Here is a 26683-nt window from a genome sequence, read left to right as displayed (position 1 = left end):
TCACCCGACGAATGCATTGCAAGGAAAGGTTAAGCATGAGTTTATTTAACTAGTATTTATATTTGATTCTAAAAGACATCAGTTATAATTTCAAAACCTTATATTATCATGTCACTGTCTGTAAATTATTTACAATAGGAAAGGAATTTATATAGTCGGTTCTGTATTCTAACTAAATGAAAAGATAAACAAAACTCCTGCTAAAAGTGTTGCTGTACATAACCATTTTTAGCTCGCGCCAATTTCGCCTTTTTTGTAAAACAATGGGGAAAACATCGCATTTGATCAAACATGCTTTTATAATATTATGTGATGATTTTTTATTTAAAAAAACATTGTTGTCATTTATATTACAAATGTAACTCTAGGGATTTTGTGATATTCATTTAACTTTTGAAGCTTGATGCTGTTATTGTTTAGATTAATATTGGAAGTGAAAGTTAACCAGTTATTTTCTATATTAATCAAATATATCATATTTATTACATGAATTATCAGATCAAATTGTCATATTTATATTATTATTTCAGATCAGAAATTGGCTGTGCGGGTCATAAAGTTTGTAGTGTCCATTTTCACCGTAGTTGGTGTAATAAAGATTCTAGATACACGATGTACGTATTTCTTTCAGTTTCGACTAATTAAATTAGAATTTTATATCCGCTTTCAGTGATTTAAATATCAATCACCATCTTGCTGTTATGTATTTTGTATTCAATTGAACAAAACAGGTTAGATGGAATTTAATGTATTTTGTTCCCAACAAAAGATTTCTATTATTTTTATTTATGGCAATATATATAAATGGAAATCCATTTGCAATTTAGTTCAAAGCAAACTGTTTCTCAATACATGTATACTCAAGAACAGTATAATATCCCAAATATTAAACACTTACATTCAAACTTGAATTCTTCAAATCCACCTCAGACACAGTTTCGGTTGTGAAAAAAACGTTAAAAAAGTCAGTATCTGATTCTTTATTATTTCTTTATAATCTAGTCCCCCGCCCCTACAACAACCTTTCCACAATCCTTTACAAACAGGATTTGCTGTATGTCGTTTACTTGTTTATTTACAGATTCTGAATCAGCGCCAGCAAGGGAGGTAACTTTCGGAAGTATGTAAATTTTGTATTAAATAATAAACATAACAGTTATGAAAATTAATAAAGCACTCCTTCATTGTAACATTATCTCATGAAAAGTAATACATGTATTACAGAATACAATTAAATGTGGTCATCAAATAATGTCACAGTTGGTATTCCAAGGTACCTCAATATGAGCGTCATAATTTGAATTTTATGTTTGTAAAGGCAAAATACATTTTCTTCTTTCGAATATTTCAGATTATGGTCCTGTCGAATGTGAAGACAAATTTAAATCGACACTTGCAGAAAATTTAAACGTCGTGAAAAACTACCCGAGGGGTACAGCAGACGAATTCATGTGGAAAATTGGCGGAAATTTGTCTGCTCCAGACGACATTCCAAAATTTCCAGTTATTGTTACTGCTATAGATTCTTTGCATTATCCCGAATCCATGGGGTTGTTTCGGTCAATACACCAAGGTATTATGGGAAACAGGAAGTACAGTGGTCTTGTGAAAATAATGTTTACGATCTTGGGCTAACTTCCCGCCAGCTGAAAACGGTAAATTGATTTAATTAATTTACATCATGTTTATTTTATAACGCTGGTGGTACAGTAAATGTAACACTTACTCAGAAAATCAACGTAAATATTCCTAAAACTAAAAGTTATCATTTTTCCACGACAGTTTATACATGTTTGAAAGATTGAGCGCTTTACTCACAGCAAATAATTGTCGGGAATGTTTCTGCCATCGGTCTTGCCAACTGTATAACAGTGTTATCGATTAAACATGGTGGAACTTTCTTTTTTCTGCTAATCAAAAGTTCACAATTTTGTTATTAAACATTTTATTAACCATATTTGATAATGATATTCAATTTTTAACAATGACTAATACCTTTTATATTACGATTTTTAGTTGAAGACAAAGTGCAGATGTGAAGTGCGATCATTTCCGTTCACGGAACTTCCGGAACATGTCCGAACAAAAGAAACATTTGCCTTTAAACCAATTATAATACAGGTTTTGTAACCCAATAATCTATTCATCATATTTTTTTTTTTCATTTCAAACATAGAAAAATGCAGTTTTCTTCGTTCATAGTTACAGTTCAAAATGTTTTTAAGCTTGAAATACTTCACAGTGCCCTTATTGGTTCTGCTTTCTACAAGTGACGTATTTTTTCACGTCAGAAGTTTTTAAAACTAGCATACTTATCATTTCTGATTCTACGAAAACGTCTTATAATTGATAATTATATAATAATTGATCATTGATATCGGACTCCATCAATTTCTCTCTAGGCAAGAAAGTTAATGTCACTTAAAGGGACTCCACTGAGGTTTTTTGACATGATGGGACTGGAAATATTTTTTCCAGATAAATGTACCATTTGATGTAGGTTTGGACCACTATTCTTTGTGCAAAATGTTAGATCATTCGCGCTCTTTGTTTTTTCAGAATTATTCAAATTGTAAAAAATGACCCAAAATGAAAAGCGTTTAAACTTTTTTCACTCAAATCGGGCAAAGAAAAGCATAAAAATACGATTTTCAATTTATTTCAAAGTATATTTCTAAACTATCTTTGCAAATATTTTGTTTAAAGTACCCAAGCTCATTTATGTAAGAAATTCAAATGTTATGTTTTTAGGCTTTTAAACCTCAGAGGAGTCCCTTTAATATGATACAAGAAATGATTCAGTCAATATTTAAAAACTAAGAAAAATAATGATTTAAATATATAGATGATATTGATTGCTGATTGCTGGTTCCGAAATTCATTGGCTGGGGTTAGAAATTGACGAAAGGTCAATGTCGCCTAGTCATCAATTCAGATTCATGAGTTATGACCATTGGAATGTCTGCAAATTTCTGAATTATAATGCATTTTTACAGCATGAATTCTTTATGATGTCATTTGTACATTTAGAACATTATCGTGGCAGCTTATTGTGAATCGTCACGTATATCTTATTGTATTATTTCTATTTACAGATTCTACTGGTTGAATTTGGTTTTGTTTGTTGGGTAGATGCTTCAATACGTTTCACAACTCCTGATATTGACGTAGGAATACAGTTCGCTATTGACAACAGTTTACTCTTTTACGTCAGACGTGACGTCAGCAAATCATATACAATCGCGAGACAAACTGATAGCAAAACGTTTACCTTTTTAAAAGAAGACGTGTGCAAGTTTAGAAACTTTACCGAGCTGGTCGGTGGCTTTTTGATGTTTCACTATGACACGGTTTCAAAAGTTATTGTGAATGCTTGGGCCTCGTGTGCCTTGAACAAACAATGTATTTCACCAGATAAAACGCCCCTGAAACCAGAGTGCAACTTACGTCACACACAAGATGGGCGGTGTCATAAATTTGACCAATCAGTGTTGAGTATTCTGATTCGTCACGTGATTCACGACACCAATGAATATCCACCTGATAGACAGCTTGATACTATTTTCGAAATACGGAAAAATGAAATTGACAATTATTTTGAAAATTGTAACCCAATTCTTAAGTGCTATTCTTAAATATTGTTAGGTGGTTATACTCCACATTTATTTTATTAATGTTCATGTGATATGATCTTATTTATGACCTCTTTTCTACAGATTCTAAAAATAAACATACCGTAAAACAGATACGTGTAACTCAGAGTTAGACTTCGTAAGTGATATTTCATTGTACATACTGAAACAAAATATCGCCTACAAATATGCACATTATAACGGACATCATAGCGTTATTGTGACTTCCGAGTCAATACAAAACATTCAAGTACCGCTTCGGTCCGTTACAATGGAATCGTTCCCGGCTTTAATTTGTAATAGCATCGGAATTAATACATATTCAAAGTAGTTCTACCACATTTGTAAAACGAATGTATATATTTGACATCCAAATGAAAATAAAGTCTGTTTCGGTATGATTTCGATTGAAAATATGTCTGAAAATAATTTTTAATTTAAATAGCCCAATTATAAACAAATCCGACTTAACAGATTGGCATTTTGCATTTTGTACTTTTGGTTTCTACAAACATGATTTCAAGTATAATAAAGTCATGGTTGGTTAAAACGTTAAGAAGTACACTGCGGAAGGGATGTATCTGTGAATTTTGTTGAGTCCGTTCTTATTGGTTATTTAAGTTTTTTTCCCCCGTAATTCAAATTTTCAAGAGCATGAGTTTTTACCGTTTTGTGCTTCCATTAAACTTCTTGTGCCATTGTATATGTTGGACGGTCTTGGATAATTTGCTGTTTGTTGTCTTTTCCGTTGTTGTTCTGGTCTGCGTTCTTGCGTTACCCTCGTTTTTTTTTGTTTCTGTTTCTTTATTTTTTCTTGTCTATTCTGTTATGTCTATAACTTTTATCACTCTTATTGTCTTCTGCAGGTGTTGTCTATATCACTACGTAAGTCTTATCGTGTCTTGTTTCATTTCTCTATTTGCTTTTTTATGCTGTTCTATTTTTTCGTCTGTTACACTGTTGTCTTATGGAATTTCCATGCTGTCCTTTTGCGTATGTACCATCTCTTTTATCTGAGAGATTTATATATGAATAGCGAGGTATGGACCTGTTTACCGCTTGATATGTAGCATGTTATTTATCTTGTTGTCTTTTCCATTTTTGTTTGTCCTGTTAAGTATTTATTATCGTTCCACTTTGTATTATTTCGTATTTTCCATTCCGTGCTATGTAATCTTTTCCTTTCATTGTTCTGTGGACTATTCCGTTAAGACTAACTATTGTATGTTCCATTAAATTTTGTCCTTGTTTTGTAAACATCCGTTGTTGTGTATGTGACCGGTACTCGTGTCCTATTTCTGTTCCTTCTCTTGTCTGTACCGTTGGTTTCCTTGTGTCTTGTTCCATTATGTTCCCTTTGTCTTGTAGACTGCTCCATTATGTCCGGGTGACGTCCATGTGTATTTGCTGTTTGCTATCTGTTCCGTTATGTCTCTTTTCTGCCTGGGTGGTGTCCATTGTTGTATGTTCTTTTCTGTCGTCTTTTTCTGTCTGTTCCGTTATGTGTCATTTCCCTTTTGCATTAGGTCCTGGTCAGTTTATACTGTATCTGTATGTTTAACCGTTAAGTCTCTATTTGCATGTCCTATACATTTAGTCCCCATATTCTGATTTTCTGCCAGTCTTGTAGTCATTCTTTTATTGGAGTAGCGGGGGATCGAACTCACGACCCCTTGATTGGTAGGCAGACAGTGTTACCACTGCACCATAGCGCCCGCTCTGAATAACAACTGTTTTTGAAAGTCCTTTACACATTATTACTTCAATAGCTTACAGCAAAATGTATTGCAATTAAATTTTAACACCTTTATTTAGGAAGTCAACCAACGTGACATTTTGTAAAGTAATATTTTTATAGATTACTTTACTGTTACTTTAAGATACCCTGGAAATTTAGAGGAGGGTATTAAGTAAAGATATTATCATTAATTTATTATTATTATTATTATTATTATTATTATTATTATCATTATTATTATTCGCTTAAGAACCAGGAGAAGCTCCTTGAATTTTTGTACATGTTTGTATATGTTTGTATCTGTATCTTGCACTATCCTCTTCAATCTAAAATGACTAATATTCATTTTTCTGGAGGACTTGCCAATAAGGCAAGTAGCAAGTATAAATAAATTCAAATACACACACTGACACACACTGAAGAATACTGTACAAGACTATAATTGTAATTATTTCCGTTTTTCAGTCTTATTTACATGTATATCATAACAAATCTGTAACAATATATAGTTTATCAATGACACCTGTGAAAAGGTTGTCAATGCAAGATTGTTACTATGTATCTTAAAAGATCCCGGATACCGGTTATTCTGACAGGCGCGTGATAACATTTTAACTCAATCAAAATTTTTCGGGCCTTTCCGTCAATCATCGGATAATGACCTGGCCTCAGACCACAATTCATGTCACTATATGTTCTATATAAACATTAAACCCTGTGGCAATATTACTAACTCTCCAATCAAATCAAAGTCAGTTGTGCTTACAGTACCATCCAAGATAAATAATTCTATCTATAGCAAACTAGGGGTCATTCATCATTTTTCCACAGCATTTCAGTTCAAAATACATCAGTCTGACAGTTTTCAGTAATTAGCCGGAACCATGTGAGTTCTGTCATGTAGAAAAACACTAAAAAAAAATACTTACTCGCATAAAATCTGGATCAAAATTGGCATTTACCAACTATTTGAAATGAATTCTGTCAGGAAATGGCCTTTTTTCTATCTCTTTCATTCAATTATTCATTTATATCTGGCATTAAACACAGGCACTCTTTTATGTGGATTTACTTCCTTATTGTGGTCAACGAAAGGCAAATAACTGTGGACTGATTCCTATTCTCGGACACAATAGTATAAAAACACAGAGCGGATACGGTATTTCGGTGTTGCCTACGCTAAAAAATTAAACCATTATATATAGTCATTCACACAAATACTATTACTATTAAGTGAGAAGCAATGTGCAATCTAGCAATAACAAATTTGCCATTGAAATAGTGACTCTGTTGAATTTATATAAAATCTGCAATGAGGCAATATCATGTGTTCGCATTTGCAATGTTTTAACTCTGTTAAATGAGCAGCAATGTGCTATTAAGTAGCGTAAAATAACGTGGTATCCTAATTTGCGAGTCAATTGTCACCACGTTCATTGTAAATAGAACAAAATTTTGCACCACACTACTATAATAGGAAGGGTTTGTTTTCGCCGTAAACGTACCTGGGCGATGCCCTACACAATTGCAACGATTTCCCCATTTCTACCCGTACACCGGCTGCTGTAAACCATTCAGAATGGAGATTTTTTCCATATGATAACAAGAAAAGCATTGATGCAAAGCATCAAAGGGCGACGCCAAAAGAATTTGATCCAGGTTTGCACCTAAATACTTAACAAAAGATGTGTACTTTATAGCAGTACCATTTCATGTGACCTGGAGGCTAGGCCCAGTTTAAGTTGAAACTTTAACAAAAAAGAAAAGACTCTGTCTTGCCAAGATGCAAAGACAATTTATAGTCAATTAACTAATCTTACGATTTATTTTACCAAATACAAGGATACCTGAGTCATCATCATATAATCACAGGCACGAGTATCGGACCTGGGAAGAAAAAGTATGACCAGATTGATAAAAAAACTGTGTTCATCTTAAAAGTGTCAAAAACCAAAAAAAAAAATGTAAATAATGACCCCCTTTAAAAATATACTATTAACTTAAAGTATATTTTTAAAGGGGGGTCATTATTTACATTTTTTTTGGTTTGTGACAATTTTAAGATGAACACAAGTTTTTTTATCAATCTGGTCATATTTTTTCTTCCCAGGTCTGATACTTGTGCCTGTGCATATAATAAAAGCTTATTGCTTAGGTTGCAGAGAATGTCAGACGTTTCACTCCCAAGACATTCCACTATTGAGACGTTTCACTCCCAAGACGGTTCACACCTAGACGTTTCACTCCCATTTTGTCAATTGTATGGACGTTTCACTCCCATTTTTTATATGTTTTTATTAAGAAAATTTATTTTCATTATGAAGGGGAAATTCAATTTAATGATTCATTTTGTTGAATTTGAGAGTATCGTTAAGAAGAATTTATGAATTTGAAGAATGATTATAAAAGTATAATTTTTCTGAAATATAAGAGAAAATGTAAATAATTATGATCTATACTGTAATAAGTATAGTATCAGCTCAGAAAAGTGAATTTTGTTCCATTTAAACAGTGTTTTGAAGAATTCCTGTTAATTATTAGAAGTAAGAATGTTGGTTTCAATGAGGACATAATTATGATGAATTATTAGAAGATTATCATTATACTCATTTAAATATGGTTTGAATGATAAGAGGTTTAAATGAAAGACAAATGTCTGAAATATCGTTTTTATTATAAGAGTAACAACATAATAAAAATTCTATTTATAATAAATCAAGAAAGATAGAATAACAAAATGAAAATGTTCATGAACAACAAAGACACATTGTAAGTACCAGTTTGAATATTGAAACCACTATCAGTACAGTAATTAAATAATATCAATATATGAAATATATTTATTAGTTTTTTTTTGTAAATATATTTATCAATGAAATGCAGAAAATGTGCATAAAATTAATTATTTTTTTATTATATTTTAAATTATTTCTTTATCAATTTATTGAACAGTAGCCATTAAACAAACTTAGGTAATTATGGCGTTAACAGTAATCTCATCACCTAATTAGTTGTATATTTAACACTGAGACCATCAATTAACAGTTGACATCACTATTAAATTAGTTGTATAAACATTGCACTTTAGCATCAACAGTTATTAATTAGTTGTTTATTGGACCATTGAAATACTTTTAGACAATGTTCAGCCAATTAAAACCAAAGTCATGGAAACAGAAACTCCCCCATAAGTTTTGGTTATAAATTATAACAAAAATAAAATAATATTTAATCAGATAATCATATTTAATATAAAATGTAAGATTATCTACAGATTTTTTTACTTATTGATATAAAAATATACTTAATGCAAAGAAAATCACTTATTAATTATTATCATTAACATCTTTAGAGAACTGCAACTTTCATACAATTAAATCCGGTCATGATATCCTTCCCTAAATAAGAATAAATATCTGAAAAAGTTTAGATCAAAGATCTTTCTTATAAAGTAAAAAATAAAAAAATAAAACTTTAACAATTATGACATACAAACTTTCATTTTTTAGTAAAATTAAGGTCCATTTGTAGTATATCATACGTATCAAAATAATTTTGGTATAAAATGGGAGTGAAATGTCTTCAAGACGTTTCACTCCCATTTGGGAGTGAAACGTCTTGGTGTGAACCGTCTTGGTGTGAACCGTCTCAATAGTGAAACGTCTGTCTACCGGTTGCAGACATGTCATTGACATATATTAGACATAAAAGAGGACCTAAAATGAACATCAGGGGGACACCATAGGTACTCAGAGCAGTAGTAGAAGGAGTACCAGCCACATCAACTAGCTGCTATCAGAGATAAGACTTGAACCATGTAAGAATGTCATTACATATGGCAGATGCTTGAAGTTCCATGAAGAAGAAGAAAAAGAACTTCTTCATGTGCAGTATAGTGTGATCAACTGTATCAAATGCTTTTTGTAGATCTAAAAGTATCATGCAATACTGCCTTTGTCCATTTCAAATAAAATACAATCTATTAAATGAATCAAACATGTGTCAGTTGAAAAACCACTTCTAAACCCTGACTTAAACTGCCTGACCATGACTCGAACCCATGACTTTCAGAAGACCAACTGAGCTATCCGGCCGGCTACACATTTTCTCTTTAATAATGAAATAGTTTTAAACCACAACATATTTCCCCACTCTATTGGTTTATGACCTTGAATTTCTGATGTTTACAGAGCATAGTGAATTAAACTCATGGTTATATGCAGTCACTGGATGAGAAAAACTTTCAGCTTGACCAGAACTCAAACCTGTGACCCACAGAATAATGTACCGCGGCTGTAAGCGATTGAACTATCTGGCCGCTTACACATTTTCTGGCCTAAATAGTGAACAGTTCTAAACCGTGACAGATATTTTAGATTTTTAAATTAACAGATAATTAATTCTTAATTAATAAATAAGAAATAAAAACCTTACATACTCATAGTCTAAATTAAAATAACAATTTATATATTATGTATAATTATTTTTACTAAAAAGGGCTTAGACAGTAAACTATTGGTTGTGCCATTATTTATAACAGGTCAATTTGAAAGTGAACATAACTGTGCTAATACATGTACAATATCTATTTTTTGTACGGATAAAAAACTAACCCTTTTTCTATGATAAGAAATTTTATGAAGGCTGATTTGTATTTTGCATCAAGGGCACTGGGCGAAAACATGAAAATGCAACAAACACACCACTTTGTGTCTGGCGCCCGGTTACTTTTTTGTACTTTGTTGGTTTTCATGTGGCAAAAATCACCCGCTATAAAATTTAGTGTACAAATTTATTCAAGGGCAAGTAACAAGACTACTCTATGAAAAGTCTGTTGTCGGGTTGACTCAGGAGACCTAAGCTTGGAAATTGAGACCGGTGTCCCTCCATTACAAATAGATAAGACAGAAGTTGTCCTTTTCAATCTATGCACATGTTAGAAAAAAATTAGAATAACCATTCAAAATATGATTTTTTGAGACTTTATCAATTATATTGCTTGATCCAAGTTTCAGGACATTTTCAATCAATACATGTATTATCATTTATAACTTTAAATGAAAGTCTCATCCCTTTAATAATAATGACATAACTGTAACTCTTTAAATTCAGAAATATTATAAGTCTCATCATATCAATATACTAAGATATACATGTATGCACATAACATTAATAATTCCCAGTTTCTATTAAATAAATATGAAATCCTAACATTAACATTGGTACTAATGGATGGAATTCAAAATCTAGTAGAATATATAAACTCTGTTATAGATACTATTATTAGCCAGCTAACACTGGGTATAAACAACTATAACCTGTAGACTGATCAATACATGTATTATCATTTATAAATTTAAATGCAAGTCTCATCCATCATAACTGTAAGTCTTTAAATACAGAAATACACATTATATCCATATACTATGATACACTTGTATGCACATTACATTAATAATTCTCAGGTTCCATTAAAAATAAATATAACATCCTATTAACAGGAATTCATAATCTTGTAGAAAGAAAACTATAATGTACATGATATTGTATAATATAAAAGTAAAAAAAATCTCAAATAGTCTATATCATGTGATACAGATTAAGTTGTGTTAGTGTCTAAACATTAAATGCATATCTCTTACAGTAACAAATACTGTCCCTCTTTTAACCTTCCATTAGACTTTACTATACAATGTATAACTAACTGCATATAATGTAATCAAGTGTTTAAAATGAGCACCTATATGTATAGCTTAAATATTCTACCTTTCATTTTTACCAAAGGTTATTTTAGTAACAATTCATATACAAACACATAGAAAATAATAATTTCACATAGTGATTAGAAGATGCCTCTAGCAGAATACCTATGTACCAACTGAACAAACTAGAAAAATCTGGTCTAGGGTATATCAAGCCAGTAAAAATATATATCAATATTCACTCATCAGGGCCTCTCTGCTTTTGATGACCTTACAACTGGTAAATTTTATAAAAAACAAAAAAATAGTAAGTAATACTAAATATAGAGTAGACAGAAAAGAACAAATAATTTAGTAAACATGAGTTACTTCCCCTTAAAAGAGAGAAAACCTGAAACCCAAAAGAACACCCTAAACATTAAAATTACGAAATGTTGCAGGCTCAGACAGTTTTATTAAGCCATGCAAATTAATGGTAAAGTATTCATAAAAAAATAGATGACCATCAGTTATTGCAGAAAATCGGATAGCTTTCAACATCCGGATACTGGTACACTTTGTAAAAACAACCATTCTGTGCAACAGATCAACGTAATATGGATAAAATCAATAGGGTAATCGTTAACAACAGTCCATTACCTATCCTTATACTCATTTGCAGGTGAACTTTCTTCTTGTAAGAACATTTTGAAAATATATAAATGAATTAACGAATGGATACGGCTTCAATGTAGACCACAACGATATTCGAAATCCGGGCTTTAGTATTGCCAATAAAACTAAGGGACAAGCTGTTAAACTGAGCCTGCAATTTCGTGAAAATAATATCACAATGCACATGCTTTTTATATAAAGTTATTAAATACAAATATAACAACACATTTGTTTACTTGATTTTTACGAATCAAAATAAATCTAATTAACTCAACATGAAATTAACTGCTAATAATAACAGCTCCTTCCATAGGCAAAAATAAAAAGCATTCCATATAAGACGACGCCGCTCACCGGCGTCGCCAATAAAATGGACGGCAAAAGATCTTAACAGGGTGCGCCTATAAGGCACATAAATGTTTTTTGGGTTACATATGTAGAGAGTTAAAACAACTGTATTCATGTAAGTATCTCGACACCATTGTGTCGGAATATTTTCCTTAAAAAGATGAAACATTAGCTCTGTTGTTCAGGGAAATGTCTATTTCAAGAAACAAATATTTTTTGACTACCTGACCGAACGGAATTCCTATCATTTTTCAAAATGCTTATACTTGTGTAACAATTTTACAATGGTGTCGTGGAAATGCCACCCTCTCGTAAGAAAATATTCAAACAAAATTATTTCTTTTATACAGATATGTTAACATTTTCTTAAACAAAACAATAACGTTGTAAGACAGCAGTTTTATATAGCTTAATACACTTTAACTTAAAGTTTATGAGTAATCATATTAAACATTATGATGGTACAGTACTAGTGTGCATGTCAGTGGATAGTACTATGTCGTAAATACTTCAACTCGATATAAAACTTGACAATTGATTTACCCTCGAGCTTTTCAGATGTAAATAAAAGTTTGAGTAAACATAATCTAAATTTATTGAAGTTCTGAAAATTGTAAACAATCGAAACAGTTTTAATGACTGTTAAAGATTGTTAAATTTTTCTTTCCTTGAAAACGTCATTTACTTTTGTCACAACGTTGTTGTTGTTGTTGTTTTTTGTTTGTTTTTTTAGATCTCCATTTAAAATGATATGCAAGTATGTCCTTCCATGCAAAAAATGTCCTTACGAAGGGGACAAACTTAGAACAAGTTCATAAGGCTTTGTTTTCTGGTTTAAAATAACGGAAGACGGCGCTGTTGTGAATACTTTTCGTTGTTTTGTCTCGATTTAAAATAGCTTAAGGATATGCTTGGTGCACTTAAACAACAAACGCACGGCGTCCAATTGCAAGCATCGTGTTTCCTTTCGTGTGATTGAGGTCTACTGCATTTTCGCCCCGTAATAGAGAAAATATACTTGTTTTTTTTGCGTTTTACAAACTGGACACATTGAGATATAAAATGTAACGTTTTTTTCATTTTTTTCGAAAAAAAAACAAAAACAAAAAAAACAATCGCGACAGTCAACACTTTCTAATTTTATCTTTTTTATCATTTTGCTCTTGTCGATTGAATATATATGCATTCAACATGGCACCATGGCTTGAACTACCGAAAACTGTGAAAATAAACCATACCTATAAGTCTGAAATTTTAAGTTCAAGAGGCAAAATAATGAGTTTTTATTTATTTTTAGTTTCTTATTCGCCAAAAGTGAGAGTGAGATACGAATTATACGGTACGATACTGTAACATACCTCTAAAAATGTAGCTTACGGTAGCTGAAAAGGAAGCAGGATAGCCCTTTACTCCTGACCACCAAGCTCATTGGATAAAATAGTATCTTAAAACCTTTGACCGGTTGTTGGCTTTGTTATATATTTAGTATCCAATAAGTAATAGAAAGAGCACCGAAACACGAGGTTATCTGATTTGTACGAGGGGGCGTAGCCCCCCGAGTATTAATCAGATTACCGAGTGTTTTGGTGTTCTTTCTCTTTTGTATCATAGTCAAACATAAAAACACGTTCCCTGTTGTTACAATATGAAACCCCGGCAAAAATGAACCAATGAACGAGCATCTAAATATGACATTTCTGTCGATTTCACTTTCACTGCCGTCACAATATGTAAACCCCAGCAAAAATGAGCCAATCAATGGGCATGCTTTGGAGTGCGGGTAACTAATACCCGCACTCCAGTTAACGCACTGTGCATGTATATGTATACGATTTAACCCTGACACATTTTCAACAGAAAGGTGTCCAAACAATGATACAAAGAGAATATAACTGTCGCTGTACGCAGAAGGTTAATGATTCTATTAATTTAAATGATCATAAATATGAAAGCCGAAAATATTTAAATATTTGGCTCAAAATGATCACAATTTAGTTTAATGAGACTCATTACCTTTCAATCCTGGCTATTTTATTAGTCATGCATGTTTACAGTTTGGCTTACATACAGTTACTCGTACGTTGATCACCTTCCGGTCATTTTAAACAGTATTACCGTAAATGTCTTAAAGCCATTTAAATATCAATTCCTAATAAAAATTTAACAACATGAAATGTGAATAGGATTTCAGACATAAGTTAGATGAAAATATAGATATGAAATGGAATAAGATAAAACAATGTACGGAGAAAATGCAAGGTATTCTTTAAATTTATATAAAATAATGTTTATATTGTTAGATCTTATATATCATTATGTATGTTATACGTGCATTCATTACATTAAGCACGTGTTAACTAAGAATCATGTAGTTTGTAGAAATGAGGTCGTAACAGGTAAATGGTCACACACTTATGTCACATACTTATGTTGAGAAACACAAGTTTACTTCCACCATGCCTCCTTGTTTTAGATTTAATATAATTATGATCCATCTTAATATCCTTTTTTATGCAAGTGTTTTGAATACAGGCATCAATGAAGCTAAAAAAAGGCAATGATCAAATTTTAGATATAAAATGCTTCGACGCTTGCCAAGTCAGTTTGAGATTAGAGGGTTAAGACTAGGTAATAGATAATTGTTATATCTATGCTTTAGTGCTTAAATGTATAAAGTATGTTTATAATTCATTTCACAAAAACGTCTGAAATCCGTTGTTACCTCCGAATATTAAGATAAACATGTATAAATATATTTAAATAGTTAGTTCGTTATTTGCGTAAAAAATGCTATGTTGTACTGTGATTGTCTTTAAACATGTATGTAAAACTATGCAGCTTAACGTACATGTATATCTATGAAAAAAAGAAGAATATGAACGGACTTAATGTAAGCAAACTTTATCAACGTTCTTTCATTTATTTTATATGTTTGTTGTTTTTCTTTCAGGTGACTCATTACAATTCGTTGTAGTATTCGTTCTGTTTTTGGCAGTGTTTGGACTTTTTATCGGAAACAAATACAATGGTAGCGTATGAGAATGTTGTTGGTTATCATATGAGTTTTTATAAGGAATGCGTTTTATAGCTATTCAGATTATTAAAAGTGCAATCCTGGATGTTTTATAACTTTAGATATATATATTTTGTAAGTATTGATATATTGAAACTTTATTTTTCTTTGGAAAGGATGTTTTGTTATTCTTCTATTTCAGGCCTTTCTAATAATATGAAAGCGCATCCGGTTGGAAAATATGATTTAAATGACCAATCAAAGTGTAAATATACATGTTATTATCATTGTTGTTGTTGTTTTTGTTGTTGTTGCTGTTGCTGCTGCTGCTGTTGATGATGATGTTGTTGTTGTTGTTGTTGTTTTTTATGTTTTATATTTTAAGAAAAGTATTCTGCATTTAAAAAGAAAACTTGCAAAGATGTTAAGGAAACAATTGATTGAAAACTGCGAAGTAAAATTGCACGAGATGCTTAGTTATTAGTGATATAAGAAATACAATATCGCACAAATGCATTTCGATTATCATGAATGATTAACAAGGAATCTACGAACACGACTTTTGCAAATTAAGAAAAAGAAAACATCGTTTTTGTTCAGTTTTACAAGTCAGCTTTATTCATTCACTGTTTAAGTCTTTGTTTAGTTACGGAGGGCTATCTTCAAATGTGCTTAATAAAAATAATGTACTTTATTTATTGAAGGGCTTTCAAAGACCTGTGACAAAACCTTCGCTCCAAGCTTTTATGAAAAAATTTTCATGTTTCAAAAATTACCCGAAAAATGATCGACCGTTACTATCAAAAAATTTTGGGGGGAATTAACTCAACCATCAAAAAGGGGTCATTTCCCGTTTTATTTAAACGATGGATTTCCGCACATCCGTTTATCAAGGGGGTGTTCTTTTCCTTACATCCATATTAAATGCGAGAAAATAAGGGGAAAAATCGTCTGATTTTGTAAAATTTTTGGGTTATCAATCGCAATTAAGAGTGGTAAGTATCAAAAGGTTTTTAACCCTTTTAAAATGACACTTTAAACTAGTGTCATTTTTCGTTTTAAAGGTGTAATTCTATATTTTATGCACCGCTTCCGTTTTCACTCGGACCACCTCGACGGTTATTATTAAGCCGAAAAGTTGTAACTGTTCCGTTATCGGAATACCCCGCCTATCATCATTAAGTTATATTGAAATGGCGGTGCCCAACTAGATATGACTCTTCAAATTTCACTGATAGGTATAGAAATCTAAAAACTTTTTAATTGTTTTTTATCCTTTTAAATATACACGTGTAGTCTATAGCCAGGCAAGCCGAGGCTCGGACCCGCTTCGCAGACCCGGTCCTCTCCTATTTATCATTTTTCAAAGTATCATTTTGCAAAAGTTTTATCTTCTTGAGAGCAACACCTATTTGTATAATACGTATTTACCTTTGATCCGTAAATAGTTATAAAGGTAAAGTAGTAACTTGTATTCATTTATCGAAATATAAACGGCACCCTTGGTAAAAATAAAACAAATATTCCAAAACATGGAATTCGCAATTATATTTGTAAGGATCTGACATTCTAGCATTATTCTGAAATGTACGTACAACAGATCTTATAATGAAATCCATGTGACATTGTGAAATCCTATAGCTTCATCTATTGTTGACTTCTACAAGATATAAAGATTCAATTACCTGATTGATCTGAAGGAACCCTGTATTAACACTTATTGACTTTGCAATTTAAGCTGATAGAAATGTTAAACTTACCTTATTGTATAGCAGAAAACTGATTTTCTCTTTACATTTTCTGTGTAGCAGACGTTCAATGACAGACATCTTTGAAATCTGTCACTTCATATTTTACATTGAAGATTTCTTATTGTTAATATCAATTTCAGTCAAATTCAATTCAAGAACGTAATTTATGTAAAGTTTATGATTGATTAAGGTCAGAAATCCTTAAGTATTCACTACATGTTTTTGTATATTAACGATTTTCGTATGTGGATTTTATATGAGATTTCAATATGGCCGCCATTGAAATCCATGATTTCAGATTCAGAAATTCGACCGTCTGTCTATTGGAAGATTTCCGGATTTCTGTTGTTTCATTGGTGGATTTCAAACATCGAACCTTATAAAAGTCGGAATCCAACCAATGTTGTCACTTCGGTCTTGACCTCCAAGTAGTGTAAATAAAGTTTTAAACCGCCAAAGTTCAAATTCAATAAACATCTTACAAACGTTATTGTTATCCAAACTTGTAAGTTGGTATGTACTTAAATCCAATATTATTTACTCACTAGACACTGTTGTTGCCGAAATACTTGTTATAAACTTAGAAAACTGTATAAGAATTGTATTTATTTTCCCCCTCCTGACATACGTTTACATATTACTTAGCACAGCGAAAGAAACGTGTTACTTTTATGAGATATTTTATATTTAAATTGATGCCTGTTGTATTAAGTTTGTTCGTAGCAAATTGTCTAGAACATTCACACGTCAAAAAGTTCCTTTTTATGCTATTACATATTACAACTTTATATACTAAAATTCATTTAGACAGCATTCCTTCAGATTCATGTTAATTTTCATGAAAACTCTGAAAATTATTTAAAAGTAAAACGTTGTGAAGTGAACAAAGGAAGTAATTTACACGTTACAACCAGTAAATTACTATGAAAGAAGACAAATAATACCAAAATAGCCCTTAAACTATCAGGTAAGCTCAAAAGCTCAATGAAGAACGCTGAACTGTGAATCGGGCGACCCGGGTTCGATTCCCGGGCGTCGCAGGTCAGCGTCTGTGTGATTGATCATCAAATCCTTTCTACGGTTATTCACACTGATTTTCTTGAACTATTTTGTCTCATCTGGAGAAATGTAGCTTTAAACGCACAATGAAGAAAATTCTGAACAAATGCTCTCTTCAGGTTGTACTAATAATATCTGTCATATTTTGCGGTTCGGATCGGAATATCCGTCCCGAGGTGACCCGCCCATTGGGCGGTAACGAGGCTTGCCGAGTTACCGCCCATGGGCGGGTGACCGAGGGACGGATATTCCGATCCGAACCGCAAACATATGTCAGATATTTTTTCTTGCATATTCTACCATATTCCATTATATTTTAAATTCTTTATCTTTATTTTCAATGAAAATTTATATCATTACAACCGTAACTACTTTCATTCAACAGCGTATGAATTACAAAATTATTCATAACGGTAAAATGACGTCATCTTTATCGTGCCATTGTACAGCACGCGACTCATCTGGAACCCCCCATGCCAGATGAAATTTCCGGCATGGGTAAAACTAACGGAAACGCCAGTCTGATATGCAAGAAAAGTTTATTCGATTTTTTTTTTGTTTTTCTATATGCATTACATTATTTTGTTTTCAGCTACGTAAAAAGTGTCAGTGTGAAATAAGACGGTTTCCATTTGAAGAATTTCCGCCACATGTTCGCAAACTGAAAACATATGCATTTAAACCTATAATAATTCAGGTAAGAAATCTACCGAAAGAATGCCAGTGAAAAACTAAACCCACGTCATTTAAACTATAAAGTTGTATTTATCAAAATTTTAAACTATGCCTATAAGAACAGAGCGGTGACGGAGGGGGGCGTCTCAATATTCTACTGCTTTGACTTGGCAGCAAGCAGTATAGAAATAAATGTGACTGCAAGGGAATTCGAGCTGGTCTGTGTTTTTTTTAAAATGCATATTGATGCTACTTTTGCCACTGGTGAGAAAAGGTAAATATAGAAAAAAGCTAAACATTGTTTTAGTTTTATGGCAATCATGTATTTTATTTTGAAGTTGTGCGCAATTTTATTGCATATTTAATTTAGTATATAGCATAAAAGTAAACTATTTTGACTGTGCTAAACCTATTTTTGAAATAAAGCGCTAAACAACTGAAAATGTAAATGAAGTTTTAAACAGTATGCCAGAGAAAGAAATTGCTTATAAGTTTAATTTGAAATAAAGCGCTAAGCATATGAATGGAAAAAAAGAACGCTCAAAAGTGAACCTCTTAGATATCTCTGTCTTGTTTTATTAGTAAAGATAAACTGAAATTGCACCTTTTAACATCCGTGCCGCAGTTCTACCTCTTTCTCAATTACAAAGTTTCCCAAACCAAAATGGATACTGTAGTATTATTTTTTTGTGTGTGAAAATTGCTTCTATCAAATGACGAATAAACTTTAGAATTGTTCGATTCTAAACAAGATACCGGTACTTGACATGCTTATATGTGAATAGTTCAACTATAAATCAACATACTTTCTTGTTATCTTTTTAGATGGCCCTTCTGGAGTTTGGTTTTGTTTGGTGGATTGATATTTCAGTGAAATTGCTAAGGGTTAATTTAGACAATGCAATAAACTATGCAAGGAAAAACAGTATGTTGTTCTTTGTGGAAAGAAAAAATCCCAAAAAAGTCAGCATAGCGAAACAAACGGACATTCGAACTTTTAATTATTTAGCAGAAGATGTATGTAAATACAGACCATTCGGAGAAGTTTGGGCAACAACAGTTTTGTTTTATTATGACCATGTTACCAAAGTTGTTGTGAATGCATGGGCGTCGTGCGCTTTGAATGAGGCATGTATTGCACCGGTTGGGGAGGATAAACTGAAATGTGATTTCCTTGATCTAAGCGACGGGAGATGTCATCGATTTGACCAATCAGTACTAGGGATCATTGTGCGACGCTTATATCATGAGCAAAATGAATATCCGCTAGACAAAGAACTGAATAGTATTTATTATATTGGAAGGCGAGAATTTGTAAACTATTTTGAACATTGTAGTTTTGAATTTATGTGTTACTAATAATGAAATCTAAGACTGTATATATATATATTTTGCAGAATTTTATCGGTGATTTATATAAAGTTAGCATGTCTATGGGATGACGTCATTCTGCCGGTATAAATAAAAATTTGCAAACTTATTCCGGAGGCTGTTTAATGCAAATTTATAAAAACAGCCTGAAATAAAGAACGATGTGGTAATTTCTTTTTGCAATATAATTTATAGCGAGCTGAAAGAGCATGCCTTAAGTATAAGGGCCTAATCGCAAAGCGAGCATTATGGTAACGCAAGTTTCTTGAAGTGATGGATTTGAAGTTTGTTGCGGAAGTACAGCAAAATTATGGGTAATAAGATTGCCTCTTCTTCATCGGAGGTAATTTTGGTTCCCTGTTCTATTATATTTTGACTACGCCATGAATCAGTACCAACATGTTACCTGCACTATTTTTACCAAAGCACGTCGGGAAACAGTTTTTCTGGTTTCATAATGTACGTCTTGTGCAAAATGACAATCTATTGTGTAGAAGTAAATATTCAATACATGCTTAATATAAGTTTATGTTTTTATGACATATGCAAACTGTCCGTGGTCGAGGGGTAAGAGTCGATGACTTCTAATCTAGTTAACTCTCTGGCATGGATTCGATCCCCCGGGAGATGCTTTGGTAGTTTAGCACGGAGGAAGGTAGTCTAGTACTGGTGTAACTCTCCAGGAACGATGGTTAGGAAACTACCCGCCTATATGACTGAAATACTGTTGGGAAAAGGCGTAGAGTGAAACAAACAACAAACATAACATGTTTATGTTGGAAAACAGCAGAAAATAGAAGAATATATTATTTCATTTTATGTTAACATTTGTCCAGGATCCAGGAACGTATTAGATATATGGGGAAAAGTAATTAAATATATTTGTGCTGTTTGTGGTAATAAAAGGCAAAAATACACATCGTTAAATTCTTTTGATTATGCGTATTTTATAGCTGTTATATTCATTATTCAATTTATATTATTATATATAGTCTATATGACGGCGGGCGTATCGTAACTTATCGATAAACTACATCTAAGTTAAATTTTCTAGTTATTTGAACATTTTGTTGAATCTCTTTTTATTGGTGTGTGGTTGGCCGTTTTTGCATGTGTTCTGTTTAATGTTAACTGTGTTTTTTATTGGCCGTGAAGTACTTGTTGTCTGTATTTGTTAACATATCTTCTGTTGTTCTTGTTGTCTGTCCCGTTGTTGTTTGTCTTTAACTGTACTGTATAAGCTTTTTTTGTCTTCGATGCCCGTTGTCTGTTCTACTTTCTTGTTTGTTTTTATTGTCTTCTTCCATTGAGTTTCTTTCTCTTTTTTTTTTGGTTTCGTGTCTTGGTATTTTCTTTGTCTAGGTTTCTTGTTGTCTGATCACTTGAATGCTCCGTTAAGTCGTTGCTGTCATTTTCCCCGTGACGTCCCTTTTAGTATGTCTTTAGGTTTTTCGCTACCTGTTCCGTTATCCGTCTTAGTCATTCTTATATACTCATACTCTTATAGTGTTTTAGCGAGGTATCGAAATCCCGACCTTTCCGTTAGGGCTCTTATTGTCGTTTCCAATGTTGTGCTGTCCTGTAAGTTGTTATTATCTGTACCGTTTTGTTTTCTGTTCTAGTTGTTCTGTTTAGTCATGTTAACATATTCCGTTGTTGCATATTCCGTTTTTCCAATAGCGGTCCTGGTTTCCTGATCCGTTTAAGACTTCTGTGGTCTGTATCGTTGATGTCCCTGTGTCTTGTTCCATTAGGTCCCTTTTGTATGTTTCGTTTCCGTCTAATTCATTCAGTGTATTGTAGAATACTCCTTTTAGTATTTGTTGTTATCTGCCGAGTGACGTCACTTTTTGTATTTCTTTTGCGTTATGCATCTTTCATTAGGTCTTTTAAATTGGTTCCTGTCCGTTTAGTCTGTATCTGTATGTTTTAACCGTTTAGTCCTATATGTTTCAGTTTTGTCAGTCTCGTAATCATTTCATTCTTTAGGTGCTGTAGCGGGGGATCGAACTCACGACCCCTTGATTGGTAGACAGACAGTGTTACCACTGCACCATAGCGCCCGCTCTGAATAGAAACAGTTTTTGAAAGTCCTATATACATTATTACTTCAATGGCTAACAAAAAAAAAGGTATCGCATTTAAATTTTAACACCTTATTTTAGGTAGTGAACCCACGTGACTTTTAAAATCGTTAACGTACTGTACTCGATTAAAGTATATAACAAGCATAACAAGAGAATTCTGTAAGTTAAATATTTATTCAATGAATTAGATAAGAGCATATCCATCTTAGCCATGAGTTTTTATTCAACTATTCATATTAAATTAAATAAATTTCATGAAATCTATTTGTTTGCAAAATATAAGGTAGTTTGAATGTACTTTGCGACATCCCCAGTCTAGTAGTTACTGCATTATACTTAAAGTTCCACATCTAGCCAGCTGTCTGACATGTTGTTTCAGTGTTATGCGGGTAGACTTGGTTCTTGCAACAGAAAATGTACTTCTTGAAGTGGAATCTATATCTAGAACTGTTTATTGCATATAAAAAACGGATTGATTGCCGACTTTGACCATAGCAACCAATTCATACTTTCATAGAAGCTTGTGTTAACACATTCATTGCCACAGAATGAAATTACTATCGTTGTTATAGTGTATGGAGCCCAACATGCAAGGAAAACTAGGACCAGGATCGCCAAAAATCGTGCTGCTTTTGCATCCCGCTTAAATCGCGAATGTTCGTTCTTATTTTTAGACTTTCTTCTGAAACTGTTCTCTAAGGTTCCGAAGAAACTGAATCGAGCTGAACGTTTAGGAATCACGGAAAGTGATATTCTGTTATGTAAATTATTATGAGAAGTCGACATGCAATTTCTCATTAATGACTTTTGTTACATTTTCTATTTTTCCTGAATCAGGTCTAATTCCCTTTTCATCATGATCTTCTTCAGTAATATGTTCTGTACTATTCAGCAATATCTTTGGCATATTCGATAAGCGTCCTGAAGAATACAGAATCTTTGGTACATTCGGCATTCCAAATTTTCCTACGTCCAAACGTTCCACCATCATCCTTTTCGAACGCTTATATTGGTCAGCTTTTATATGCATAATTTCTTGGATCTCTGTTATTTCCTTTGTTATTGATGAAGATCTTATAATAGGTTTCGGATTGACACTGTTTGGACTGCCAATTCTGCTTTTAATGTGTTGATATATCATAACATTCATGATTGCTAATCCTACAACTGGTATAACAAAACTCAATAATTGCAGATGTTGTTGTAAACACAAAATTATATGCAATTCAACGTCACAGTCCAAAGGTTCCACTGTCGTATAACCCACCAAATAATTCCAGCCAATAATTGCTGGCCCGTATAACAGAAATGAAATTATCCAGGACAGAATAACCAAGAGTTTAGCTTTCTGTTGTGTCATTTTTGAAGAATAGAAGGGTCCGTATTTAACAAGGTATAGTCTATCGAAACTTAACAATAGTATTAGCAAGATTGATTCAAGACATAATGTAAAATCTATAACATTCCATACTTTACAAAACGTATCACCAAATTCCCAGACAAATTCTTGAAGCGTATAGACTGCATAAAATGGCATACTTATGCATCCTATTAAAAGGTCTGTAGTAGCTAAATTAAAAATAAAGAAGTCATAAACAGTATGAAGTCTTTTGTCAGTGATGTAAGCGATTATTGTTGCTGCGTTGCCGCTTATAGCAAATAAGACTAAAATTGAAATTAAACATGCTGATATCACTCGAAACGTTGTTGTCATTCGAATGAAATCATATTCATAATAATCATAATTATCCGAGCTGCTATTGTTTTCTTCCATTTTTAAACACTTTTCAATAATGCTAAACTGTTACACTAAAATATTAACTCATAATTCAGAAGTCAATATGACTTAAACACTAGATTTGTAAAACTAGTAAAACTAGATTTGTGAGTAACACTTTTTCTGTAGTCAATATTATTTCAAATTAACGTCAAAATTATATAAATAATCAGTAAAATAGATTTTAATTTTTCAAAATTAATGATTTATGATCCAATCAAACTGCACATAACACAACATTGTTTACAAGCAAGACGCTTTTTTGAACACGGTGCTTTAAACACATATAGGTTCCTTCTTAATTTTGAAAATAATGCGCCACTTACATAGAAAAATATATATTATGTATAATTCTTTGATATATATTCTGTTCAAACAGCTTCACACTTGTATCCATTTAAAAATACAACATGTTCGTTTGTTGAATACAGCAATACCGAAACTGACGTTAAAATCCGATCATGTAACAATGGTTAACCTTCATAGAACATGTTCAAATATTTGATAATGGCATAATCAGATATTAAGTAAGATATAGTATAAATTAAAAGTAGTCCGAATAACTGGATGATAAGAAGTCAATGACTGCAATAAACATAATGTACAGGTAGTTTGATTACTACTATAAACGAATCATAAATTAGAAGTATGTGTATTGTAAATTTGTAATTATAAGTTATTTAACGTTTATGTGTATAATGCAGAAATATACACATACACATTCTTTAGGCCGAGAACACAGCTGAAAAAATGATTTATCAAATATAAAACAATGGTTGATCCATTGATTAAAAAAACACATCATGATTTATTATTTTCAGTTGCTTATTAACAATAATTCTTTTTCTCAGAAATAAATGACATATTCTAAAAAGTCTTATTATAAAAGTATAAAACTTATTCTTACACCATGTGACAGACATGATTTTATTTTTTAAATAATTAATTAATTAAACTGACTATAAAGCTATATGCCTCCACCAATTGGCCATATTATTTTAAGAAAATTAATCAAACTTTAGCAAATTGTAGATCTACCAAGATTTTAAGAAAGGTTAAAAAGACTCTAGTAAAAATTGATATGGCATGTGCGATTAATGACTCATCTTGCAGTAATTGCTATATATCTGCAGCGTGATTAAAGCAGTAATTAAGGACCATTTTGCATATTTTGACAATTTTGGTTATTTACGTGCCTTACATGTGTAATTTTCTATGTACCAGTCACTGTAAATCACTTCTTTGTTCCCTTCACAATGTTTAACTCTTAAAAACAAATTCAAAATACTGGAGTCATGTTGCTTTCATGTCAATGATTATAATTGAAAACATGTTCAGATCAGTACCCTACACTTATTCAAAAGTAAATGTATTCGGACTCATAAGATTTATTTTACAGCGCAAACTTAATAACCTTCACAATTAAAAAATAAGAAAAAGAACAAAAAGCATCAATAAGCATACTCAAATCTAAATGATCAATTCTTATCCTTAATCAGGACTGGGAATCAAAACTGCGTCGTATCCAACAAAATGTAAACAAACGCCGCCATCTTGGAACGAAAAATGTATGTTTTTGTTTATAACTATTTTTGTTGAAAATGACTGAAAACCAGATATATGTATTAACACGCTACACATTTTTCCGCTTCGTTCCGTATATGTAAAACAAAAGTTATAGCGAACTTGCAACTCGAAGCGGAGCAGAATTTTTATTAAAATGATGGATACGACGCAGTTCATATTGCCTTATCTATCGTTTTTTCCTTCAAATAAATTATATACTCGTTTTCAGAGTTCACCATAAACTTCAAAACATAATTTTGCATCATTTACTAAACTTTATTAAAAAATGATGTTTATTTTCTAAGAAAATAATGATTTTTACGAAATGATACGACGCAGTTGAAAATTAAATATGATACGAAGCAGTTGTATTTTAATTGCAGGCTGCATATTGGTTAAACTATTTAAATTATGTGCTAGGTATGCTAATAACGTCCAACGACATTTTTTGTTTACGACTTAAGTCAAAAGCAGAGGTCACTCATTGGTTTCATAAAAATGGAAATGTAATACAATTCTTTAAAGGCTGCATTTTTCGGTCGCATTTTAGTACCTATCATAAGCATCAGCTGTGCAAAATGCAATATACATTGAAACACGTGATCGCACACCCATATGACAACGTGTTCTAGTGTTGCCTTAGCTTTTAAACTTGTTCCCATGATTTCGAAATGGGAGTGGTTACTATTTTTGATACAACATTCAATCTTCCAGTATAACCTCTCCTGGACCCTGTATTAATCAGGAACTACTTTTTTATATAAAAAGAGAAAGAATTACAAATTTTGAAAAGGTCTCTCGCTATCGGGAGAGAGCTATGCGCAAATTGCATTCCTATCTTTGTTACTTGTAATTAGCAATAATTTCTGTCAAATCCGTTATTACTTATGTCTTTATCGTGCCGATTTTATTGTATTCAACTTCTTAATAATCGATGAGGATAGATGGGTTTTATTATTTGAAACTGAACATTAAATTTTTAAAATTATATTATAAATGGTTAAGCTACAATTTATTTTTGCAGGTAGGTTATGCGTTCCGTTTAGTCATTTTATGTTCAGCGCCGAGAACTTTACCGCTGATTTTGTTGTACTCGCATTTCTTTATCGCCGTTGGGAAAGGTCTACGGAATGTATTTTTTATATTTGCACTTAAGTATCATTCTTCTTCATCGAAAAACTTTAAATTTTCAAAACCGAGTTACATATGATAAAAGCTACAAATTATTTTGTAAAGAAAGTGTCCGTTTTGCAAAGGTATTTTTACGCTGTGCACCGATAAATTTGATACAGATATAGGCAGACATGATT

The 26683-nt window shown here is 32.1% G+C and overlaps 2 protein-coding genes and 1 pseudogene across 2 annotated transcripts; 2 read left to right on the top strand and 1 right to left on the bottom strand.

Moving 5' to 3' along the window:
- Positions 1 to 530: 530 nt before the first annotated feature.
- LOC132741071 (uncharacterized) lies at positions 531 to 3724 on the top strand (the record flags this gene model as incomplete). Its single annotated transcript, XM_060729156.1, has 5 exons — positions 531 to 614; positions 1082 to 1120; positions 1352 to 1605; positions 2017 to 2121; positions 3096 to 3724. Coding segments are annotated over 5 exons (1022 nt in total), but the record flags the coding sequence as incomplete, so codon positions are not given.
- Positions 3725 to 14653: 10929 nt separating this feature from the next.
- Positions 14654 to 20491, top strand: LOC132741070 (uncharacterized). Its single transcript, XM_060729155.1, has 4 exons — positions 14654 to 14702; positions 15025 to 15107; positions 18490 to 18594; positions 19398 to 20491. Exons 1-4 carry the CDS (start codon positions 14654 to 14656, stop codon positions 19929 to 19931), a joined length of 771 nt encoding a protein of 256 aa, XP_060585138.1. The 3' UTR covers positions 19932 to 20491.
- A 1889-nt stretch (positions 20492 to 22380) lies between these two features.
- On the bottom strand, positions 22381 to 23804 carry LOC132741069 (histamine H3 receptor-like; annotated as a pseudogene).
- Between the last annotated feature and the right edge of the window lie 2879 nt (positions 23805 to 26683).

The sequence above is a fragment of the Ruditapes philippinarum genome, unplaced genomic scaffold (genome assembly GCF_026571515.1).
Source record: "Ruditapes philippinarum isolate M1 unplaced genomic scaffold, ASM2657151v2 ctg11525_1_1_1_1, whole genome shotgun sequence".
NCBI lineage: Eukaryota > Metazoa > Mollusca > Bivalvia > Venerida > Veneridae > Ruditapes > Ruditapes philippinarum.
The sequence above is the reverse complement of the archived record's forward strand: the minus strand, read 5'-3'. Positions and strand labels throughout refer to the sequence as shown.

Bases quoted from the DNA above. Each gene is read 5' to 3' on its own strand.
- LOC132741070 (XM_060729155.1), top strand. From the start codon at position 14,654: ATGCTTCGACGCTTGCCAAGTCAGTTTGAGATTAGAGGGTTAAGACTA. The intron at 14,703-15,024 runs GTAATAGATAAT...TTTTTCTTTCAG, and splicing joins GATTAGAGGGTTAAGACTAG to GTGACTCATTACAATTCGTT. The intron at 15,108-18,489 runs GTATGAGAATGT...TTTTGTTTTCAG, and splicing joins GAAACAAATACAATGGTAGC to CTACGTAAAAAGTGTCAGTG.